This window comes from Denticeps clupeoides, chromosome 5 (genome assembly GCF_900700375.1).
Source record: "Denticeps clupeoides chromosome 5, fDenClu1.1, whole genome shotgun sequence".
NCBI lineage: Eukaryota > Metazoa > Chordata > Actinopteri > Clupeiformes > Denticipitidae > Denticeps > Denticeps clupeoides.
Genome location: NC_041711.1, coordinates 22,531,684 through 22,552,724, shown reverse-complemented (window position 1 = coordinate 22,552,724; position 21,041 = coordinate 22,531,684). Strand labels below are relative to the sequence as shown.

The 21,041-nt window shown below is 43.4% G+C and overlaps 3 protein-coding genes across 15 annotated transcripts; 1 reads left to right on the top strand and 2 right to left on the bottom strand.

Moving 5' to 3' along the window:
* Positions 1-447: 447 nt before the first annotated feature.
* erap1a (endoplasmic reticulum aminopeptidase 1a) lies at positions 448-7,527 on the top strand. Of its 2 annotated transcripts, none has more exons than XM_028979197.1 (18): positions 448-1,138; positions 2,155-2,293; positions 2,384-2,518; positions 2,605-2,725; positions 2,758-2,960; positions 3,032-3,145; positions 3,258-3,389; positions 4,518-4,649; positions 4,739-4,822; positions 4,911-5,068; positions 5,174-5,253; positions 5,344-5,527; positions 5,712-5,868; positions 6,102-6,286; positions 6,377-6,538; positions 6,656-6,796; positions 6,943-7,024; positions 7,120-7,527. In XM_028979197.1, the coding sequence occupies exons 1-18, from the start codon at positions 702-704 to the stop codon at positions 7,288-7,290; spliced, it is 2,817 nt and encodes a 938-aa protein (XP_028835030.1). In that variant the 5' UTR covers positions 448-701; the 3' UTR covers positions 7,291-7,527. The 2 variants fall into 2 exon arrangements, with proteins under 2 accessions (XP_028835030.1, XP_028835029.1); XM_028979196.1 differs by having other exon boundaries at positions 449-1,138; positions 2,806-2,960.
* oclna (occludin a) lies at positions 7,499-13,435 on the bottom strand. The gene is made up of 9 exons (XM_028979202.1): positions 13,339-13,435; positions 12,938-13,000; positions 12,139-12,790; positions 11,897-12,064; positions 10,842-10,963; positions 9,053-9,238; positions 8,570-8,741; positions 8,429-8,470; positions 7,499-8,346 (listed from the first exon to the last, which is right to left on the bottom strand). Exons 2-9 carry the CDS (start codon positions 12,988-12,990, stop codon positions 8,248-8,250), a joined length of 1,494 nt encoding a protein of 497 aa, XP_028835035.1. The 5' UTR covers positions 12,991-13,000; positions 13,339-13,435; the 3' UTR covers positions 7,499-8,247.
* Positions 13,436-14,504: 1,069 nt separating this feature from the next.
* Positions 14,505-20,951, bottom strand: marveld2a (MARVEL domain containing 2a). Of its 12 annotated transcripts, none has more exons than XM_028981769.1 (10): positions 20,886-20,951; positions 20,020-20,077; positions 19,871-19,930; positions 19,520-19,576; positions 17,179-18,329; positions 16,941-16,976; positions 16,683-16,837; positions 16,407-16,578; positions 16,225-16,275; positions 14,505-15,543 (listed from the first exon to the last, which is right to left on the bottom strand). In XM_028981769.1, the coding sequence occupies exons 5-10, from the start codon at positions 18,310-18,312 to the stop codon at positions 15,424-15,426; spliced, it is 1,668 nt and encodes a 555-aa protein (XP_028837602.1). In that variant the 5' UTR covers positions 18,313-18,329; positions 19,520-19,576; positions 19,871-19,930; positions 20,020-20,077; positions 20,886-20,951; the 3' UTR covers positions 14,505-15,423. The 12 variants fall into 12 exon arrangements, with proteins under 12 accessions (XP_028837602.1, XP_028837603.1, XP_028837600.1 ...); XM_028981770.1 differs by having other exon boundaries at positions 19,545-19,576; XM_028981767.1 differs by lacking the exon at positions 19,520-19,576.
* Between the last annotated feature and the right edge of the window lie 90 nt (positions 20,952-21,041).

The window sequence follows — 21,041 nt, the reverse complement described above, 5'->3', positions numbered from 1 at the left end:
ACTCGCCTAAGAACCAGAAGACCCGGGTTCAAATCCCACTTACTACCATTGTGTCCCTGAGCAAGTCACTTAACCCTAAATTGCTCCAGGGGGGACTGTCCCTGTAACTACTGATTGTAAGTCGCTCTGGATAAGGGCGTCTGATAAATGCTGTAAATGTAAATGTAGGACACTTAAAACATCATGATAAATACACGCGTTTAGTTTTTTTTTTTACAAAGGCGTTTGTCGAAAAGAAGACAGCCACAACACTCAGTTCAGGATGTCGGGTTCACGGGCTCCTCCTGCTACGAACTGAATTGTTCGGTGTTTACGTGAACAAGTCTTTTGAATTAATCTTTTTTTGAATGAAAACAGGTCATTTACGCGTGGGAGGGTCGACAGCTTGCGTGAATGCTGATTGGTCTTTAAGGTGTGTGTGGGCGGAGACTTCGGGCTGGTAAAACGCGCCAAAAACCCGAGGACGTGGACGCGCGTCGGGGTAGCGAGTACAGTTCTTACAGTAACACCGATCAAACGCGACAGTAAAAACCAGATATTATATTTGCAACGTAGTTTTGTTTTACACCAGGCACACGTTTTACTTTCACTTTCACTTTCTATTATGTCACTTCCTTTCGGCCAATGGCATCTAATCGGTCTGCGCCACCGCGTAAATAAACATACTCCAGGTCTACGATTTCAATCCTCGGCGGCGTGGCATGGGTCTCCTTCAACAGGCCGCGCTGCTTCTCCTCGTGTACGGCTGCTCCGCGCCCGCGCCTTTCCCGTGGAGCGACGTGCGGCTGCCGGAGACGGTGCGCCCGCTGCACTACGACCTGCTGATCAGCCCGGATCTGACCCACCTGAACTTCACCGGGGAGGTGCGGATACGCATAGCCGTGGCGCGGGACGCCAGGGCCGTCGTCCTTCACAGCAAAGGGCTCCGGCTGTCCGGCGCCCGGCTGCTCACGTCGGGCCACACGCGTCCGCTCCGGGTGCTGGAGCTGCCGGGCTTCGAGCAGATCGCGCTGCTGGCTGAGGGCTGGACCATAGTCAGGGGCGCCCATGAGGTCAGACTGGAGTTCGCGGCGAACCTCTCCCACAGCTTCCATGGCTTTTATAAAGGCTATTATAAAACGCGGCGTGGCGAGAGCAGGTGAGGAAACAGACGTACACTGTGGGCTCTAAAATCATAAAGATAAAGTCACGTGATTGTCACTGCGATACACTGCAGCACAGCACACGGTGACACAACGAAATGTGTCCTCTGCATTTAACCATCACCCTTGGTGAGCAGTGGGCAGCCGTGACAGGCGCCCGGGGAGCAGTGTGTGGGGACGGTGCATTGCTTAGTGGCACCTTGGCGGATCGGGATTCGAACCGGCAACCTTCTGATTAACGGGCCGCTTCCTTAACTGCTAGGCAATTTCATTTACTTATATAAAGTTAGGCCAAGAAATATTTTTACAGTGACATACTGTGGCTCTCGTGCCATCACATTGGATTTGAAATAACTACAACAGAATTGAAGTGCAGACTTGGAAAGTTTAATTAAAGGTGTTTAACAAAAATATATGTAGGAATTGTAGCTATTTTTATACAAAGACTCCTCTTTTCAGGGGCTCAAAAGTGATTGGACAAATAAACATAACCCTGAGTAAAATGTTACCTTTCAATATTTTGTTGAGAATCGTTTGCAGGCAATAAAGTCTGGAACCCATGGACATTGGCAAACTTTCTTCGTCCCATCATTACTTCCCATGATTAATGGTTTGCATCATGTGCTGAGTCCTTTGTATTTACTCTCATGAAGTCTTCTCTTTATGGTAGACTTTATGAGACATCTACTTCCTGGAGAGTGTTCTTCACTTAAGTAGATGTTGTGAAGGGCTCAGTCTTCACCATGGAAAGGATTCTGCGATCATCAAACACTTTTTTTTTTTCAGTGGACGTCCAGGACTTTTTGAGTTCCCAAGCTCACCATGCACAATTACTTTTGGTCGCGGCTATGTAGGCATTCATTTTCATTCTTTATTTTTCATTTCATTACCCAGACTGTCTTGGGTTATAATAAATGTTGGATTGGACTGTATGGATTTAGTATGATTCCCACCCCTAGTGATGTCCAGTCCGAGACCCTGAAGTTTCATCTCGTTCCTATCTGTATTTTAGGGTGCTGGCCTCAACTCAGTTTGAGCCCACTCATGCCCGAGCAGCCTTTCCCTGTTTTGATGAGCCCGCCTTCAAAGCGAACTTCACAGTCCGCCTGCGCCGTGAATCCAGGCATATTTCTATATCCAACATGCCCAAGGTATGGCTGTACACGTACGGCGTGTTAACTTGTTCTCAGTGGCGAATCCTGTGGTAAATTCATACAACTGACTGTTCATGCATTGCTCAGATGAGGACAGTGGAGCTGGCAGGTGGTCTACTGGAAGACCATTTTGAAACCAGCGTCAGGATGAGCACCTACCTGGTGGCCTTCATCATATGTGATTTTCTTTCTATCCGAAAAACCACCAAACATGGTGTAGAGGTAAGGGCACTGTGTGTGTGAATTTTTTTGTGTGTTTTGTTTCCGTCTGTTTAATTTTTTTTTTTCATTATGATTTTTCCCGTCAGATTGCAGTATATGCTGTTCCAGAGAAGATCAGTCAGGCTGAGTATGCCCTCAACACTGCAGTGACTCTACTGGACTTCTATGATGACTACTTTGACATTCCATATCCACTCCCGAAACATGGTCAGCCTATTTATTCAGTTCATTAAAATAAGTATTGTTATTAAAAAAACATATGCTCTACTCTTGTGTTGATCCTGTAGATTTAGCTGCCATACCAGACTTTCAGTCAGGTGCTATGGAGAACTGGGGGCTTAGTACTTACAGGGAGGCAGGACTCCTCTTTGATCCAGAAAAGTCGTCAACTTCCGACAAACTGGGTATCACTAAAGTCATTGCACATGAGCTAGCCCATCAGGTAATGACCGTGACCAGTGATCTGTAATTGCATTCTTTTGGATGTTAAACCTCGTCACATCGTTTTGTCAGTGGTTCGGTAACTTGGTGACGATGCGGTGGTGGAATGACCTCTGGTTAAATGAAGGCTTCGCCAAGTTCATGGAGTTTGTGTCCCTCAGCTATACACACCCTGAACTGCAAGTGGTGAGAACAGATTATTACTGTTTTGATATTTATTCACAGAACAAAAAATAAAATGGCAAGTAGATTTAGTGTTAAACATTAACATCATTTTTATTTTATCTTGGCTTCTTAGAATGATTATTTTTTGGAGAAGTGTTTTAAAGCCATGGAGGTAGATGCTCTTGTCTCTTCACACCCCATCTCCACACCGGTAGAAAATCCATCTGAGATCAGGGAAATGTTTGACGATGTTTCCTATGACAAGGTATAAAAACCAGTTTGAAGGATTTATACAGTGCATCTGGAAAGTAATCACAGCGCATCACTCTTTCCACATTTTGTTATGTTACAGCCTTATTCCAAAATTGATTAAATGTGTTTTTTCCTCTACACACAACAAACCATAATGACAGCATAAAAAATTATTAAAACAAAAAAAAAAGAGAAATTAAGTGTTTTTGAATATGATGCCACAAGCTTGGCACACCTTTCCTTGGCCAGTTTGGCCCGTTCCTCTTTGCAGCACTTCTCAAGCACCATCAGGTTGGATGGGAAGCATCGGCGTATCCATTTTTAAACTTTTTAACAAAACTTTTACAGCATCTTCCCCACCATGCTTCACTGTACAGATGGTATTGGACTGGTGATGAGCGGTGCCTGGTTTCATCCAAACATGACACCTGAGTTCATTCATACCAAAGAGTTCAATCTTTGTCTCATCAGACCACAAAATTTTGTTTCTCATGGAGAGTCAATCAAGTGCATTTGGCAAACCTTTACTAAGGAGTGGCTTCCATCTGGCCACTCTAGCGTACAGGCCTGATTGGTGGATTGCTGCAGAGATTGATTGGCCTTCTAGAAGGTTCTTCTCTGTCCACAGAGGACCTCTGGAGTTCTGACAAAATGACAATTGGTTTCTTGGGCGACCTCCCTGACTAAGGCCCTTCTCCCCTGATCACTCAGTTTAGGTGGCTGGCCAGATTGGTGCCTTGAGACAATTGCGTCTCATAGGTCTACAGACAAATCCTTCATGTTTGGTTTGTGCTCTTACATGAATTCTCAACTGTGGGACCTTATATAGACAGGTGTGTGCCTTTCCAAATCAGGTTCAATCCACAGGTAGACTCAAATTAAGCTGCAGAAACATCTCAAAGATGATCAGGGGAACAGGATGGGGTGAAGATCAATTTTGAGCTTTTTTTTGTACATTTTAATAAACGTTTTTACACTTTGTCATTATGGGATTTTGTGTGTAGAACTCTGAGAGTAATGCATTTAAATCCATTTTGGAATAAGGCTGTAACATCTTAAAAAGTGATGAATACTTTCTGGATGCAGTCTAACTGTAATGGCTTATCATCTTCATCTAGTGCTGTGCTGATATTTCTTGTAGGGTGCTTGTGTTTTGAACATGCTGAGAGATTTCCTATCACCTGATGCCTTCAAGTTGGGCATCATCCATTACCTTCGACAATACAGCTATCAGAACACCATGAATGCCAACTTGTGGGAAAGCCTGAACAATGTAAGAGACTGAATTGGAACTTAATTTCCCACTAAAATCTAACTAAAAGTGGTTCTAATGCTTAATTTGGGCAATGTTACATTTTTCAGATCTGCCATTCTGAAGACTCAGAACAGGGGAGACTTAAATTGGATTCATTCTGTGCAAGGACAAATGCTAAAAATGCTGCCTCTGTAAGTTAAGAAGAAAGCTCTGCAGGTTCTGTGTACATATGTTTCATACGTACTGTTAGTTTGGGAAGCTCACAGTTAGTCTCAACAGAAATGGTTCATGGAAGATGAGCTGGACGTCAAATCAATCATGGACACCTGGACTCTCCAGGAGGGCTTTCCCATGATCACTGTTAGTGTCAAAGGTCGAGAAGTCAGGCTCAGCCAGGAGAGGTATCTCAAAGGGAGGGATCCTTTGAAAGCATCTGGGTAAGTGTAATTTGTGTAATTAAGTGTAATTAAGAAAAAAATTATAGTCTGTGGTATTTATTAAAAACTTTTTTGAGCCATTGCCTGTCATATTCATCTCTGCAGCTTCCTGTGGCAAGTGCCACTAACCTACGTGACCAGCCGTTCCCACACTGTACAGCGATTTCTGCTGAAAACACGAACGGGTGAGTACTGGGTACGGCAGCCCCACGACCCTGGAAAAAAATTTTTATTGTTTCCATCACATTTTAATTGAAATGTTTTTTTTTCTGCAGATATACTCTACTTGCCAGAGGAAGTGGAGTGGGTCAAATTTAATGTGGACATGCGAGGATATTACATCGTACATTACGAGTCAGGGGGTTGGGACACTTTGGTCAACCTTCTACATATCAACCATACTACACTCAGTAGCAATGACAGGGCGAGCCTCATCAGCAACGTTTTCCAGCTGGTCAGGTGGGTTTAGGTAATATCCCAAATATATTAACATATCAGTCCGGCCCACACCGTTTTTGAACACTGACACATCTGCCAGAAAGTGGTGGGTTGTGCTCCACTTCACTTTATATCTCTCATTCTAGTATGTGTTTATGTACCGGCGCCTAATGTAATACAAATACTTTTTTTGTCCTCTCTGCAGTATAGACAAGTTGCCTCTGGACAAAGCCCTGAATTTGTCTCTATACCTAAGCCAGGAGAGGGAGATCATGCCTGTCATCCAGGCCTTTAGTGAACTAGTGCCACTGTACAAGCTAATGGAGAAAAGAGACATGGAGCTGCTGGAAAACCAGATGAAGGTTAGAGTCGGAAGCAGAACTTTTATTTCTACGTTCGGTTGTATCTTTGATATGACACAAATGGCTCTTTTTGCATTAAGGGCAGTTGGGTTGCGGGTTCAAATCCTGAAGCGTCAAGGTGCCACTTGAGCAAAGCACCATCCGTTGCTTTCGTTGTGTGTCCTTTAAAAATGTGGTTCTGCCCGGACCTGCACTTTTAAGAACGTTTTGTAAGCGTGCTTTATACCTTACAGGAGTACATATTGCTTCTGTTCCGTGACCTGATTGACAGTCAGAGCTGGACTGATGAGGGCACTGTATCTCAAAGGATGCTTCGTAACTACATGCTACTGTTTGCCTGTGTTCGCCGCTATGCCCACTGTGTTACCACAGCAACTCAGCTCTTCCGCCAATGGAAGGACTCTGATGGGAACATGAGGTCTGAGCTCACGTTCTTGCACGAATGGACTATGATTTTCTTTAAAGGAATATAATATTTTAACCCATGCTGCCTTGTATTTGCCCATAGTTTGCCCTCTGATGTTAGCCTGGTGGTCTTCACAGTAGGTGCTCGAAGTGAGGAGGGATGGGACTTTCTCTTGGAGAAATATCTCCATTCTATGTCTTCTTCTGAAAAGAGAACCATTAAGTCAGCACTTACCTTCAGCCCACTAGCTCACAAGCTTCAGTGGTGAGCATAAACTGACATCAGTGATTCAGTTGCGTGTGTCCAAGGGTATCGATACCACTGAAAGGAAACAGTATAAACTTAAACTGAATGCGTCGTTTCTCACTTTATCCTGTCCAGGCTGATGGAGCAGAGCTTTGAAGGTGGGGCTCTGAAAACACAGGACCTTCCTTCACTTGTCATCTCCATCAGCAAAAACCCCAAAGGCTACAGACTAGCTTGGGATTTTCTCAGGACCAACTGGCATAAACTAATAAACAAGTATGTATTACACAGGAGGGCAGAGAGTTGAAAATGAAGGGAAATTATGTAGATTTTTTTTTAGAAATGTTTATATCAGTTACATGATTATTCATGTTTTAATTCCACTGACCATTGTATGTTTGATACTTATGTTCTATATGTAGGTTTGATTTGGGGTCGTCTTCCATTTCACGCATGGTGACTGGGGTGACTGATCAGTATTCTACACATGAGATGCTGAAAGAGGTATGCGTACAAAATTTACTGAGAAATTACATCAGTGCTCACTGCCAGTGAGTGTGCTGCTGTCATTAATGGCTCTTTTCTGTACTGACATGCAGGTGAAGGATTTTTTCGGTTCACTGGAGATAGAGACTGGGTCAGGGCTACGTTCCATACAGCTGGCCATAGAGAAGATAGAGGAGAACATACGATGGATGGACAGGAACCTGCCACTTCTCAAAGGCTGGCTGGACAACCATCATCCACTGAGCAGACTGCCTTTAGTATAGAGGTGCAGTGGGAATATAAAATATATATATATATATTTTAACTCTTCCAGTCTCAGTATTCTGGATATGCTGTTTCCATTTTTTTCCATTCAGGGACTATTGAAGCGTTTACACTGTGTTGAATGGGTTTGTTATTTGATATTTAAATTGTAAATATCAAGTGTAAATATCTAAATTGCATTTAAAAGTAACAGACCATTCAGCTATGTATTTTCCAAAAGCATTTTAATAAATCTTACATGTTAAACAACTGGTATCGTCTGTTCAGAAGTGAGAAGTTTTATCAGGCATACCATGTGATAAGATGATTCCTAAAAAGAGTATGGCGCATTTATATTAGACCATCATGACTTCTAGCTTAACATCAAACACATACTTCTTTGTGGTATGAATGAATAAAACATTACATTAATACACTAAATTGGCTAACAAGTTTCAAACCAAACATTTAAGTCCTAGTTCTAGAGTCATGCATTTAAAAGGTTTCAGATCATTAAAACAATAGGTACATCAAATGTTAATTTTACAACAATGTCAGATGATCTCTGTATATTTAATAATAAAAAAAACCTCTCAAACAGGATAAAAAGGAGCAGGAGAATACCAAAAGTGTGGGAAAATCACTCATTTACAAGTTTTCAGATGAATTATCTGGAGAAAAAAAAAATACAGACAGTGCTTTTGACAGGACATAAAAGATTTGGCTATTTCATTACAATGTGCCATTATTAAAAGTTGGTTTTGTAAGATGCAATAAAACTGTAAACCAGACACCTTGCAAACCTGAGTGTTTAGGCTCCATATCTGTATGGATAAACAGATAAAAAGCAATTCAAATCATCTCTATCCATCCACCAACCTTGAAGTCCAAAATGTACGGAGAGAAAACTATGTTCAATACACACACCACTCATCTTACTTATGACAAATATGTTTCTGAAGGCATCACAAGGAAAATTAAGATCGCTGGTCAAAATCATTGACCATCTTCTTGATGTGAGAGAGCCTGGCTTTCAAATACTTGCATCTCCTCTTCTTCATCTGGTAATCGGCACTCTTGAGACAAGGAGTTTGAGACATTAGACATTAGGTTGCTGAGGCAGATGTTATTAAGGGTGTAAAATAATCAGACACCTACCTTCTTTTGGTCCTTTAGATTGTTGAAATCATCCACTGCATCCTGTTAACATAAGAAACACCAGTTTGGGTGTGTTTTGTGTCATTATGCAGGGCCACAAATACAACCCTGTTAACATTCAGTAGGGAAACTGTAGCTCACCAGGTACTGGGGGCTGCCTTCTTCAAGCTGGTCAAGTTCCTGGTCCAGCTTTGCCAGGTTCCTGTTGATACCGTCTAGGTCAGCCTGGAGATCTTTGTACTCCTGATGGTCCTTATCAAACTCACGCTTGTATCGATCTCGATTCTCCTTGTGGTGCACTGGAGGGAACTCACTAGACACATATTAGGAACATAAATCAGAATGACCTACATTGACCTATTAAAGTAATTTAGGTACACAGGCAACGAGAAAATAATAACTCCTAAGAGCAAAAATGTTCTGGTCCATATCTGACGCACATGCACCCTTCTCCTGTGACGTAAAAAAAAACATAAATCACTTTGATTATGTAGCAGACGTGCTTAATCACGAATCAATATTAGATGTGTTGGTGTAATAAAAGGCCTTAATATGAGTAATAAGAGTTTCTGATCTTCTTTTAAACTCTGTGCATACATGTCTGAGTGCAGACCCATATCTCACCTGGTGAAATCATCATCATCATCTAGCTCATCGGCAGAGGAGGCGTAGTCAGCGTCATACTCCTGACCATCGCGGCCCCGGCGGCGTCGAGGACGTCTTTTTGGGGGCTTGGCGGCAGAGCTCGTCCTGTCAGAGCCGCTGCTGTAGGGTGGTACGCTGCTCAACGGAGGGTCTGTCTCCACTGGACTGAAGACGGAAACATTCAGTCAACAAAGGAAAGTCAGACAACTGGTCCAACTGAGGTCTGAGGAAAAACTAAATCTGATCATTTTACTAAAATGGAAGTCCAAAATAATTTAGAATTATTTTGTTACCTGGTTTCAACTAAATTTATTTACAGCAAATTCACATTTAGAAACGGTAAACAAATCACCAGAAGCACCATTCAACCAATCAATCAAAACTATACAGCAAATTGCATGCAGATAGAAATAGAGAAAAGAGAGAAAGACTGTAGTTGAAAGCAAATAAAAATGTTATTGTAATTACAGGTGTACACAAAGTACAATAAAAACATTTAAATTAAATGAATAAATAAAAAGGTAATTAAGATACTTAAAAAAGTTTGATTTTAGGTTTCTTTTAAAAGAGCTAAAAGATTTTGATACCCGCACATTCTCTGGAAGGCTGTTCTGCCTGTATTTCACTGTTCATATCTCTCTTAGTGAGAGCTTGCGCTGCAGCACTTGAATTATTGAGACAACTCCCCACTGAAGTAAGAATCTGATCTGGGGGATTTCATCATTGTTTAGACATTCCAAAATCTGGAATTACCTAATATACAAAATAACAGAAACTTTTGGTATTTTCTGCACTGTTCCATCATTGTATGGCTGTATCAATCTTGAATAAGATAAATCAGTCCCCCTCCAGGATTTCGGGATAAAAGTCTGTGATTGTTGCGATCTAAAATGCCTGAATTTGCAGCAATGTGGCAAGTTGCGATGAAAGTTGCGCTGTTTTTTTCTGGGCAAGGTTGCTGTGAAGCTGCTACAACAAGTGGGACTCCATCAGGGTGACTGGCTTTAGCAACTCTCCGTGACTGCGTTGTGGTAGAAAAATGTTTTTCAATTGACGACTTTTGTAGTCAATCATTTTGTTTTTCACCACAATGTTGGATGCGGTACAAAAAGTGCAACTATTATAAAATAATGACGTTGGCATCAGCCAATTGGCGTGCACTGGCCATCTAGAATATAAAGTTCCTGGGAAGTGGATGTGAGTTTTTGGGTTTTTTTGTGACTTGAGTTCAGATGTTGGAGCTAGACCGTTCGTGTACTGCACCATGCGATTTGCCAGTAAAGACCAAGTTGAAGATCATTCCTGTCGCGTGGTCCCTTACCACGCTAACACGTCAGCGTCAGTACGCCCTTACAACCGCCTGGTAAGCCCAGTGAATATCGGCCTAGCCGCAGCAGCCATTATAAGAAAAAGGGACACGCAGCAACAGTTTACCCCTACTTTCATGCAGAACTCTTGGAAAAATGTTGTGCACAATTGGCAGACATTTTGAGGGTAAATGAGCAGCATTCCTATTGGAACACGGAAGTAAAAGCGTTTGAGTGGCACAAAATGTAGGAAGTGCTGCGATAGGTCAAAACTGCAAAAAAGTTGCGTGATTTGACAAAAGTGCAAAACGCAAATTATTCATGCTGATTAGCTAAATTTGCATTAAACGTTGCGTTCGCAACATTCCTGGAGGGACTGATAAATGGTGAAATTCTAACAGCGTTAGCTGCCATTTTCTGTAGAACTGAATCCGGAGGAGCAGCAGCCCTGTAAAACTCACACAGGGGTGTAGTTGTATGGAGGTCTGTAAGACGAGTCGTCATCCAGATTATTCCTGGAGCCGCCAAACTTTTCAGGATAATCGGCCACCACAGGCTCTGGTGAACCAGATACATCATTCACCTGTTCAAAAAGAAAAAGAACCAACTCAGTAAAATATCTACAGCTTGGAGTTTAAAATTCAGGTGATTGCGTGACAGATTTCCTCCTTGACACGGCCTGATGGAAGAAATGAGGAGTGTTTACCTACTCTGCATTCAGCAACAAGTTCTGGCCTGCTTTCATCCTAAAGCGACAAAACCCCACGCTGTTTACCCTCTGTGCCCAGAAATGCAGAACTGGGGCATTACTCCTAACCACCTCTACCAAACAACGCTCCAGGAAAGACTGGATGAAAGAGAGCCTCTTCAGGCTCAGAACGGGTGTGCTGGGTTCAGCATCTGTAGAAAATACCGGTTAGACCAGTTCATTCTGCTTCTCGATTCTTCCTAACATCAAAACATCCAGACGATACCTCCAACACAGTATTCCAAGGTTAGAAAACCAAAAAAATGTTATATCATTATATGTCGTACATCGTTCTGTATGATTTTAGTTAAAAACTGTAGTATTTAACGGTCTCAATTTACTATCGTCTGTTTTATGAAAGATTATGAAAACTTTAAAAGTATTAAGAGTTTTTTTTTTTTTTTTTTATAATTCCAGAGAAACGAGAAATGGGAAACAAACACTGGAATGAAACTGCCACAACAAACCACACCCAGAAACTCAGCTGAGTTCCCCTCCTCCACCTGTGGTAGACAGACTCTCAAAACTAGTCTTTCCACCTCCACAGGTCCCTTTCACAAGAGATTGGATTACAAAATGGTGGCCCAACCATTTAAGACAAGACTCAAGAAGGCTAAATAAAACAGTTTTGCATTTCATATTAAAATGATTAAATTATACATTTTGGATTGTGAAGCCTCACAACACATTAGCACCAATTTAATGCGGTCCCTACCATACACTTCCAACAAAAAGACATAAAAAAAAAATGCCATATTTAATAATCACCCAGGCTTCCACTTCTTCATGGTTTGCCTGAGGCTCCAGTTCCTTCACACGGTGCCACAGAATGTTCTCCTTCCCATGCCTTATGATCGTCTTCCGGGTCTTCACAGCGAAGACAACAATAATAACGAGGGCTGCGGTCACCAGGAAACCCAGGACAATCGCCACCGCCTGCACAAAACAGGGCCACACTTGAGACCCAACAGACCATCTGAACTGTGATACAAGAAATTGTGCTCACTCACCTCCTGGGGATCCACCACGCAGTAGTGGTACAGGTATTGATTGACAAATATGTCAGTGGGCACTGGGTTCTGATACTGACTGCACAGGGCCATTATCTGAGTGTACTGGATGGACCCTGACGACTGGGCCATGGGGTTGATCGACACCAAATAAACAATGGTGGCTATGAACATGAGGCCGGCCAGGATGGCGCAGGTGATGATGATGGCGAGGTAGAACTTTCTGCCATGGGACATTGATTGATGAGAAATGACCATGATGAAGATGGTCAGAAGAGCCAGGAAGCAGATGATGGCCACGGCGATCATGAAGCCCTTGCCCTGCCTGGGGTCGTTGTAGTAGTTGTAGCCTCCGTAGCCATAGTTGTTTCCAGCCCCGTATGCCCCACCACCAAAACTCATGCCGTAGTTTGTGCCGTACGATCCTCCATAGTAACCACCACCACCACCACCGATCCCGGCGAAGCCCGACAGGCCCCCTGAAGAGGTGTCCCAAGCCAACGTGGAGGCCACACAGGCGAAAATGCCCACGCAGAGCACGACTATGATGACGGCCATTAGCTTGATGATGCCCGGTGGGGAGTTCCAGCGGTAGAAATGCTTCAGCTCATCATCGGCGTAGTAAGAGTAGGCTGGCTGTGGTACCACTTGACTTGGGTGGTGAAGAAACGGAGAAGGGAAATCAGAACACAGAGAAGTTTTTAAAACGTTCGACATGCACAAAACAGAACTGGCGCTGGTGTTAATGCTCATGAAACGTATTTCACATGAAAATAAATACAAATCTCAAAATTCTTACTATTCAGGATCATATTCGTATGGGGGAGGGCTGCCGTTCGGTTTCGACGACATTTTGTCAGGCCTAAAACGAAATTAAAAACATTACTTTGAGAGAGAGAGAGAGAGAGAGAGAGAGAGAGAGAGAGAGAGAGAGAGAGAGAGAGAGAGAGAGCACAGGCGTTACACCTGTCCTAAAGCAGTCTGTCGAGGTAACGTCATTTCACGCTCGAAATCTCTTTATTCGACATGATTAACCAGCCTGTGGTCGTGACGCTTCAGTTTTTACAAGCCACGCGACAAAAAAACGAACTACAAAATTACAACAAGCTACTTCATGGCCGCGCGTCGTGCAACATTTCCAACGCAGTGACCAGTTTAATTCTTAAATAAAGAACACGCACAGCAGAACGAAACGCTCACCTCGCGAACAGCACCTCGTCCTCAACTCCTGCGCTCGCCAGCGGGAGTCGGGCTAGAAAAACAGACACACCTTGATCGGATGGGCGTGTCCGGGCGGCGTGACGTCACGCCCAGGTTGCGCCTCACCAACAGCCCAGGTCCTCCAGCGGGGACCGCTGATTATGACCCACGCCTCTCATGCTGTTATCAGGCCGGGAGAAAAAACTACATCTATCAAAATATCATTTGTAGACGTGATAGATTAGATTAAAATTTGTTTATATAAACAAATTTTGCTCAAGGAAAAAAAAAAAAAAAACTTTATTTGTGCCAGATGGACCATTAATAATTTTTTAAAGAACTGTGCAGCAATTGTTTACACCCCCCCCCCCCCCTTTTCACATCAGAATTTTGGCCTGTTTTAAATCTTATTATTTGTTACTTCAGGGGAAGATTTCTTATAAAATGTTGCATCCTGCTGGTGCAGTGATTATTCTAAATAAAATATCAACATGAGAATGCATTATGAAAGTAGTAATGGTAACACACTTATCTATGAACCAGAAGACCCAGGTTCAGACCCCACTTACTACCATTGTGTGAGTGTCTCCAGGGGGACTGTCCCTGTAACTACTGACTGTAAGTCACTCTGGATAAGGCCGTCTGATAAATGCGTTAAATGTAAATATATGAAAGCTATTTTTCCCCATATACACATTGTCAAATCTATATTTGACAATTCAATTCCAATTCAAGCGATTGAATCAGCACAGAAAATGTGCACTTATCTAAACCTTTGAAAAACCTACAGTAACATCTTGGACTGATATGTTCTGAAGTGTTTTTTGTAATCTGATGCAAAACCTCCTGCAACAGTATCCAATTTCAGGTCTACTCTGGCTTTCGCCAGAGGCCACACTCTGCGCATGTAATTTTTCTACCCAGAGTTAATGTTTTATTTAAACATCATTCAAGTAGCAGCCTTTTTTAGCAGCACAATGTCGTAAAGGTACACCATGGAAATAATTTTGATCTAATAGTCTACTCTAACCAACATGCATTTCTTTAAATGTGCATAGAGCTTGAGTTTGCTGTAAATGTGTCTGCTGAACAAAAAAGTAAGTCGCTTTGGATAAAAGCTTCTGCTAAATAAAGTAAAGTAAAAGAAATATATTTTACACGAATGATAAATTTCATAAAACTTTACTGAAATGTTAGAGCAAATACATATTAACAAAAGGTAAAATACTGAAACAAATTAAATACTTTATGAAACAATGATGCATTGGGGTCAGGAGGCAAAATGAAAGAAGAATGTTTCTATAACATTAATGGCATTTAGGAGGCGCCCTTGTCAAGAGCGACTTACAATCACTAGATACAGGGACAATCCCCCTGGAGACGCTCAGGGTTAAGTGTCTTGCTCAGTGACACGATGGTAGTAAATGGGGTTTGAACCCGTGACTGCGGTCTTCTGGTTCATAGGCCATGTGTCTCATCAGTTAAATCATATAGAATAGGAAAAAAAGAAAATAGTACTGATGATGAATGATGAAAAAGCAGCATGTAAATAAAATTATGCTTCATAGCTCCAAAGACTGTTGATTAGTTTCATTTTCAGGAGATTTTTGACCATTATTGTCCTGTATATATTATTGCAATGTAACTTTAAGCCCATAGCACATGGTCTCTTTTTAAACTGATATAAAATTCACAAGGGTTATAGAAGAACAAATTCAATAAAGACAGCTGTATAAAAATGTGAGACCTCTAATTTAAGGTTTGTTATTTCTGATATGTATTAAAAACGACATTCGTAACATGACAGTGCATAAAGCATAAAAAGACAACTCTTTCAGTCAGAAAAAAGTATTGGTAAAAAAAATGGTAAAAGTTCCCTTTGAGGATTCAGCTATGAAATGTTTGGTACAGTATATCGCATTAAGGAATAGGTACACAAGTTTGTTCTTGATCATCATAAATCTTTGCTGCCATCTTTCCCTGGATGCAAACATGTTGTGCACTAGGCTCAGTTCAGTGATCTGGACTATAATACATCAGAAGATGGAAAACAAAAAAACAAAAAAAAAAAAAAAAAAAAAAAGATTAGCCGTATCCATCATTCCAGTCCATGACTTTATCGTATTCATGGATCTTCTGCTTGATATGGGAGAGTTTGCTCTTCAGATATTCGCACCTCTCCTTTTTCTCGAGGAATGAAGGGTCCTGGTTGAAGGAGAGAGAGAGAGAGACATGCATGGTTAGGAGGCAGCACAATAGAGAAGAACTGAGCAGCAAACCTAAATGAGACCGAAACTGTGAAGCTTAGGACATTTAACCACTTCATTACTCAGAGACAACATCACTGGCTGCTAATCTTCTTGGGATTGTAACATATTGTTACTTTACAGGCTATTTACAGACAGCTTTTGCTTAAATAGTGAGATAATTATCACCTTGAGCGTATCATCTTAAAAATAAATCTATTGTTGAAGGTTTAAGTCAACACTTAGTTTTCTTTGTATTTATTAATATTTAATGTAAAAAAAAAAAAAAAAAAAAAAAGTATAGAAGGCAGATTTGCTGAAGAACCGATCATTCGAGAAGCATGAGAGCCCGCGTCTGTGGATGTCCTCTCAGCTGGGATTGTTAGGAAGTACAGCTCGTTTCAGAGAAAGAATGCGAACCACTTCCCCTCCTTCCAACCCGCCCACATTATAACACACTCCACACACCACTGGCCACAGGTCTCGACTGGGGCTTAAGGGATCAGGCCCCCTTTCACAAGACCTGCTTGCATTTGTCTCTTCATAACCACTTCCATGCAGAGAAGCCAACAAAGCAAAGGTATTTTACACATGACATGTACTGTTTTTCACTCTCTTAGTGGCTGAATTCTGCACATACCATTTTTTTCCGTTGGTACTCCTGAAGGATTTTATTTATGCGGTCCCTCTCCTGAAACACCAAATACAGTAGATGTTATTCAGCTGTTCATGGAAATATTCACATTGTGACAAAGAGGAAACTGGAGTGAGAAATGACAGCAGAGGAAGAACAGAATAATAGGTTGTGGGTTATATATTTACCATTTGGTTGCTGGGGTGTTGAGGTAAAGTGCGCATCATGCCGTCTATTTCATCAAACTTCCTCAGCGTCGACTGGACCTCAGCATGAAGCTCTTTATACTCAGCGTACTGGTCATTAAAAACAGCCCGATACTGGTCCCGTTCTTCATCAGAACGTATGCTGGGGTACTTACTGTGAGAAAAGAAATGTTGTTCATTTCATTAGGGAACTAACAATGTGACCCAAGATACAGTCAAATAATCTCTCTCTGCACCATATCAGTATATTTTACTCACGCAATGTAGTCTGGCATGATGACTGGTTTGGGGATGTGACCAGAGGGAATGGGCCCTTTTACAACTTTGGGCTTTTGAACCGTGGGGACCATAGCAGCCTGGGTTGCCATCTCTGAGGAATTTTGGATTGGCCCTGGTGGCCGTCCTCCACCAAGCTGGGGTGGAAAAGCAAAAACGAACACATACACATAAAGCGCAATCCCCTACAGCTCATCAGATCATTACCCCTTACAGGACTTAACAAACAAAGTGCATTACCAAAGACCTTCCATCATGTAGTTCAGTTCCCAGCATCTGAAACAAATTGAAAAGTACATTTACGTACATCATTATGAGAATGGTGAATAATGCCGGGAACACACTTCACTGTGCATTTTGGTTCATGAAAACCAGAATTAAAGTCTAAATTACACACACACACACAACACTGAAAGATGCCCCCAAAATGTGCATATTACTATTGCATTATATCACGGCACATCTGTTTTTAGCAGACCTCTTGGCCGTACTTCTCCCTGTGCATCCTGGCTGCCTCATGCCTCCACAGCTTCAGGCAGACCAACGCGCCAATCAGGTACACCAGCATGTTGACAAACAAGAAGCAGATGGCAGCCGTCTGGCCAGCTTCGGTGCGACAGTAGATCCCATTGATGCCGTTGTTGAAGACGGGGTACGAGCAGAGCCCCCCCCGCGTTGTGTCGTTGACATAAACAATGGCAGCCGCCATGTAAAGGACAGCCAGGGCTAAGTTGATGACAAACTCGGTCAACGGCCACCAGCTGGAGTCCAACAGGATGGTGCGGTAGTACATGGTCATGCCCAGCACCAGCATGATGACGGTCACCAACCACGCCAGGCCGGCCACCACCAGGATGAACGGGGTCTTGGGCCCTGTGTAGTACGCCGACCCAGAGTACATTGCTCCAGTAAACATCTGAGGCTGCGAGTAGCCAAACATATTGTACCACTCATTGTCTTTGTGTATGTATGCGCAGACACAGGCAAAGACCGCCGCCCCGAGCAACAGCTCCACACAGCCAAGGATACGCAGCAGCCCCGCCCACGACTTCATGTAGCCGTAGCGCTGCTGGTACTGCTCCACTCTCTCGCTGTACGTCAAGGCTGTGCGGACCGTGTGTCCATCCGCGGACGGCAGACTGTCACCAATAAGTTCTTTGCGAGAGTTGAAGCTGCCTCCCGAGCCACCGTACTGGTCCTTGTAGGATTCAGGCGTGGGGGAGTGCGGTGGTGAGCAGGGCACACCCTCAGAGGTGGTGTTGTTGTTTTTGGACGTAGGCATGGACCACCCTTTACTGCTCCCGCTGCTGCCCCTGAAGAAGTTCTTCCACGAGTCCGGGATGAATCGATGGACCGGCTTGATGTCGATGTGAGGGTCGGCACTGTGCTCGCTGTCAGTCGGGTCGAACTCAGGCCCCACGGGGGGGTCCTCCGGTAGCGGTGGAGGGGGGAGAGGTTCAGAGTTCAGGGACAGCTCCGACGAATGCTGAAGCCGGAGCGTCCGAGGGTCCGCATCCCTCAACTGAGAGTCAGTGGGTGGTGGGGGCCAGTTGTAGGGGGCGCCATTTTGGCCAGGCGCAGAGTGGCCTGAGGAGCCTTCTCCAGCTGACATGGGGAATGAAGTTGGCCCTTCAGCAGAAAGAGATTCCAGCAAATCATTACAAACACATTTCTCACCCGCCCAACAGACGTCAATTAATAGAGAAAAAAATCCTATTAAATCCCCCCTTTTTTTTTATGCTAAATGGAACACTTTTTAAATGGTTAGATAAAGATGTAAATCACATTAGCTTAAGGTACATTTATATGTAGAAAAGTTAGAAAGGGCTCAGAGCACCTTCTTCCTAGAAAGCAAAGAGGACCAGAATGATGCCCCAAGGAGATCAAACTCAAGTCAAAAATATGTTCCTTTGCTCCACAGGACAAGGTGCTCCTCCCCAAAATAAAAAGAACCCACCACCCAGAGCGGGGACATTACGTAACCTTAACCAAGGAGTGACTTATTATGCACCACAGCGAGAACAAGGCTGAACATGCCCTCAGTGTCTCGATTTCATACCTACACCTTCAGCAAAATCATCAGCATGCAGCGCCAACAGCCCTGGCAGCCCAAACATACGCTTTTATCACTGAATTCCAGCCAAACGCACTGGCAGTACATACTGTAAGCCATTCTGAGGGGTAATGACACTTGTTACAGACAAAACAGGGATGCCTGAATGCCTCTTCAACATGCAGTCATGGAGAAATGGATCCAGAGCGGATTGGGATGAGTGTTATGTGTGTTTAGGCTGTTTCAAGCACGCATACAGGGATGAACTTCAAGAATTAGTGTTGAAAGCAAATTATTTTTCCCAACAGGAACGATTCACAAATGATTACCCAGCTCTGAAATCATACCGTGACTTCTGCAGTTCGGGCCAATCAAATCAGCTCACCACCAGTTGAGTGTAAGTGGGCAGTAGTGCACTGTTGTGGGCAGTGGTGGCCGGTTTGAATCCCTCAGCAAGGTACCGTCCCCACCCGGGCGCCTGTCATGGCTGCCCGCTGATCACCAAGGGTGACAGTTAAAGCCAGAGGACACGTTTTGTTGTGTCGCCATGTGCTGCAGCGCTTCACAATGACAAATCGCTTCACTTTAGAGCGACAGCCCTCCTCACAACACTCAACAGCAGCACAAGAGACAGCCATAGATCTGTGTGACATCCCATTCAGACAGGACCTAAAGCCACAGGTGCAGAAGCCACGGCTGAGCTCAGCCCAAAGCATGACAGATGTGATTTAAAAAAATGTATTAGTGTTTTTTTTTATGCACATACGCTACAGGCTACGGGTCCAGAGCACCTGTTTCCTGGGGAGGGGTGATCCTGGTAAAACTGCATCAAAAAAAATTTAAGAACAATTTCAGAAATACTGATGCCCAATTGGACTCAGGAGTCCTCCTAAAAGAAAGCTCGCCAGCACAGGTTGCCCAGCCACACTATAAAGCAGACACAGAGGAATCCACAGCCCAGGACAAACACACAATTTCTGATGATGTTAAACATTTTTCTACCTTCACAGCTACAACATAACAAGACCAGACATGCAAATCTCCAGCACTGAAGGATTTCCCCACACCAAGAAGAGACGTTTCCTACACCAAATATATCAATATCACAAACATACACCTTTGGTCGTCAAACGCCAGCCATTTCTAATTGTACTGGCAATGCACAGTGTATTTTAATCTGTGGAACGACAACAGCATCATGGGGTTAAAGACAAACATATTCCTGTGCAGCTCAACGTTTCCATTTGGCCAGACGAGGGGACTTACATTGGGCCAGAGGTCAGAGGTCATACCTGCTACCCAGACTGGACAGGCACATGGGCACCTGAAAGAGGAACAGGAAAGATCCTGCATCAGATACAGATATCTGTAGAAAATTATCAAATGTACATAAACAAAATGTAAAGGTTTTGAACACGTGGCAGTGGGGCAGTGGTGGCCTAGCGGTTAGCCCTGTAATCAGAAGGTTGTCGGTTTCAAATCCCGATCCGCCAAGGTGCCACTGAGTAAAGTACCGTCCCCACACACTGCTCCCCGGGCACCTGTCATGGCTGCCCACTGCTCACCAAGGGTGATGGTTAAATGCAGCTGACACATTTCACTGTGTGCACCGTGTGCTGTGCTGCAGTCTATCACAATGACAATCACTTCACTTTAACAGAACGGATCTGCATATCGGAAATTGCGTTAGATAATGCTTTTTTCTTTTTTAACATTTACAATTTAATGAACCTGGTGAACGGTGCCTGACGATTTGCCGTTGAATAAAAGGAGTCACGTTAAGACATTAAAATACACAATTTAAACCGAACACGCCAAATAACACAACGGTTTAAATTCACTTTGCGATTAAGAGTTAAAACGAAAACAAGAAACGCTCCAACAACATTTACAGAGCACCTCGCGAGTTGTAATATTGCGTTTTAGGGACCTTTTCATCCTCAAATGAACAATTGCCGCTCCAGCGCAAAGTCCAACACGCGGAATTTACTTGTTGCGCGCCAGAAAACAGGTCTTTACAGAGTTCAAAACCAGCTCACGGCTTAAAAAAGAAACGTGGAACCCGCGACCTGACATTACCGCCGTTCGGACAGATTTTCTCCTGATTATTATATTCTGCAAGGCCTTCTTACCTTAAGAGGAGTTTTGTTTCCTTCCTCCCATTTTCCAAAACAGGCACCACGTGACCCGGCCCATCCCGGCCTGTGACGTCAGACGCAGAGGACGTGACTGACTTACGTGCACGTAACTCACCTGCAGACGGGGCGACAATGGACGAAGTCGTCTCG

Excerpts from the sequence above, each read along its gene's own strand:
- erap1a (XM_028979197.1), top strand. The coding sequence starts at position 702 with ATGGGTCTCCTTCAACAGGCCGCGCTGCTTCTCCTCGTGTACGGCTGC. Across the intron at positions 5,254-5,343 it reads TCTGCTGAAAACACGAACGG|ATATACTCTACTTGCCAGAG; the intron begins GTGAGTACTGGG and ends TTTTTTCTGCAG. Across the intron at positions 6,797-6,942 it reads TGGCATAAACTAATAAACAA|GTTTGATTTGGGGTCGTCTT; the intron begins GTATGTATTACA and ends TTCTATATGTAG.
- oclna (XM_028979202.1), bottom strand. The coding sequence starts at position 12,990 with ATGTCGTCGAAACCGAACGGCAGCCCTCCCCCATACGAATATGATCCT. Across the intron at positions 12,065-12,138 it reads GCGTGGTGGATCCCCAGGAG|GCGGTGGCGATTGTCCTGGG; the intron begins GTGAGTGAGCAC and ends TGTTTTGTGCAG. Across the intron at positions 9,239-10,841 it reads CCATACAACTACACCCCTGT|TCCAGTGGAGACAGACCCTC; the intron begins GTGAGTTTTACA and ends TTCCGTCTTCAG.
- marveld2a (XM_028981769.1), bottom strand. The coding sequence starts at position 18,312 with ATGTCAGCTGGAGAAGGCTCCTCAGGCCACTCTGCGCCTGGCCAAAAT. Across the intron at positions 16,579-16,682 it reads ATCATGCCAGACTACATTGC|TAAGTACCCCAGCATACGTT; the intron begins GTGAGTAAAATA and ends CTTTTCTCACAG. Across the intron at positions 15,544-16,224 it reads AGTACCAACGGAAAAAAATG|GACCCTTCATTCCTCGAGAA; the intron begins GTATGTGCAGAA and ends TCCTTCAACCAG.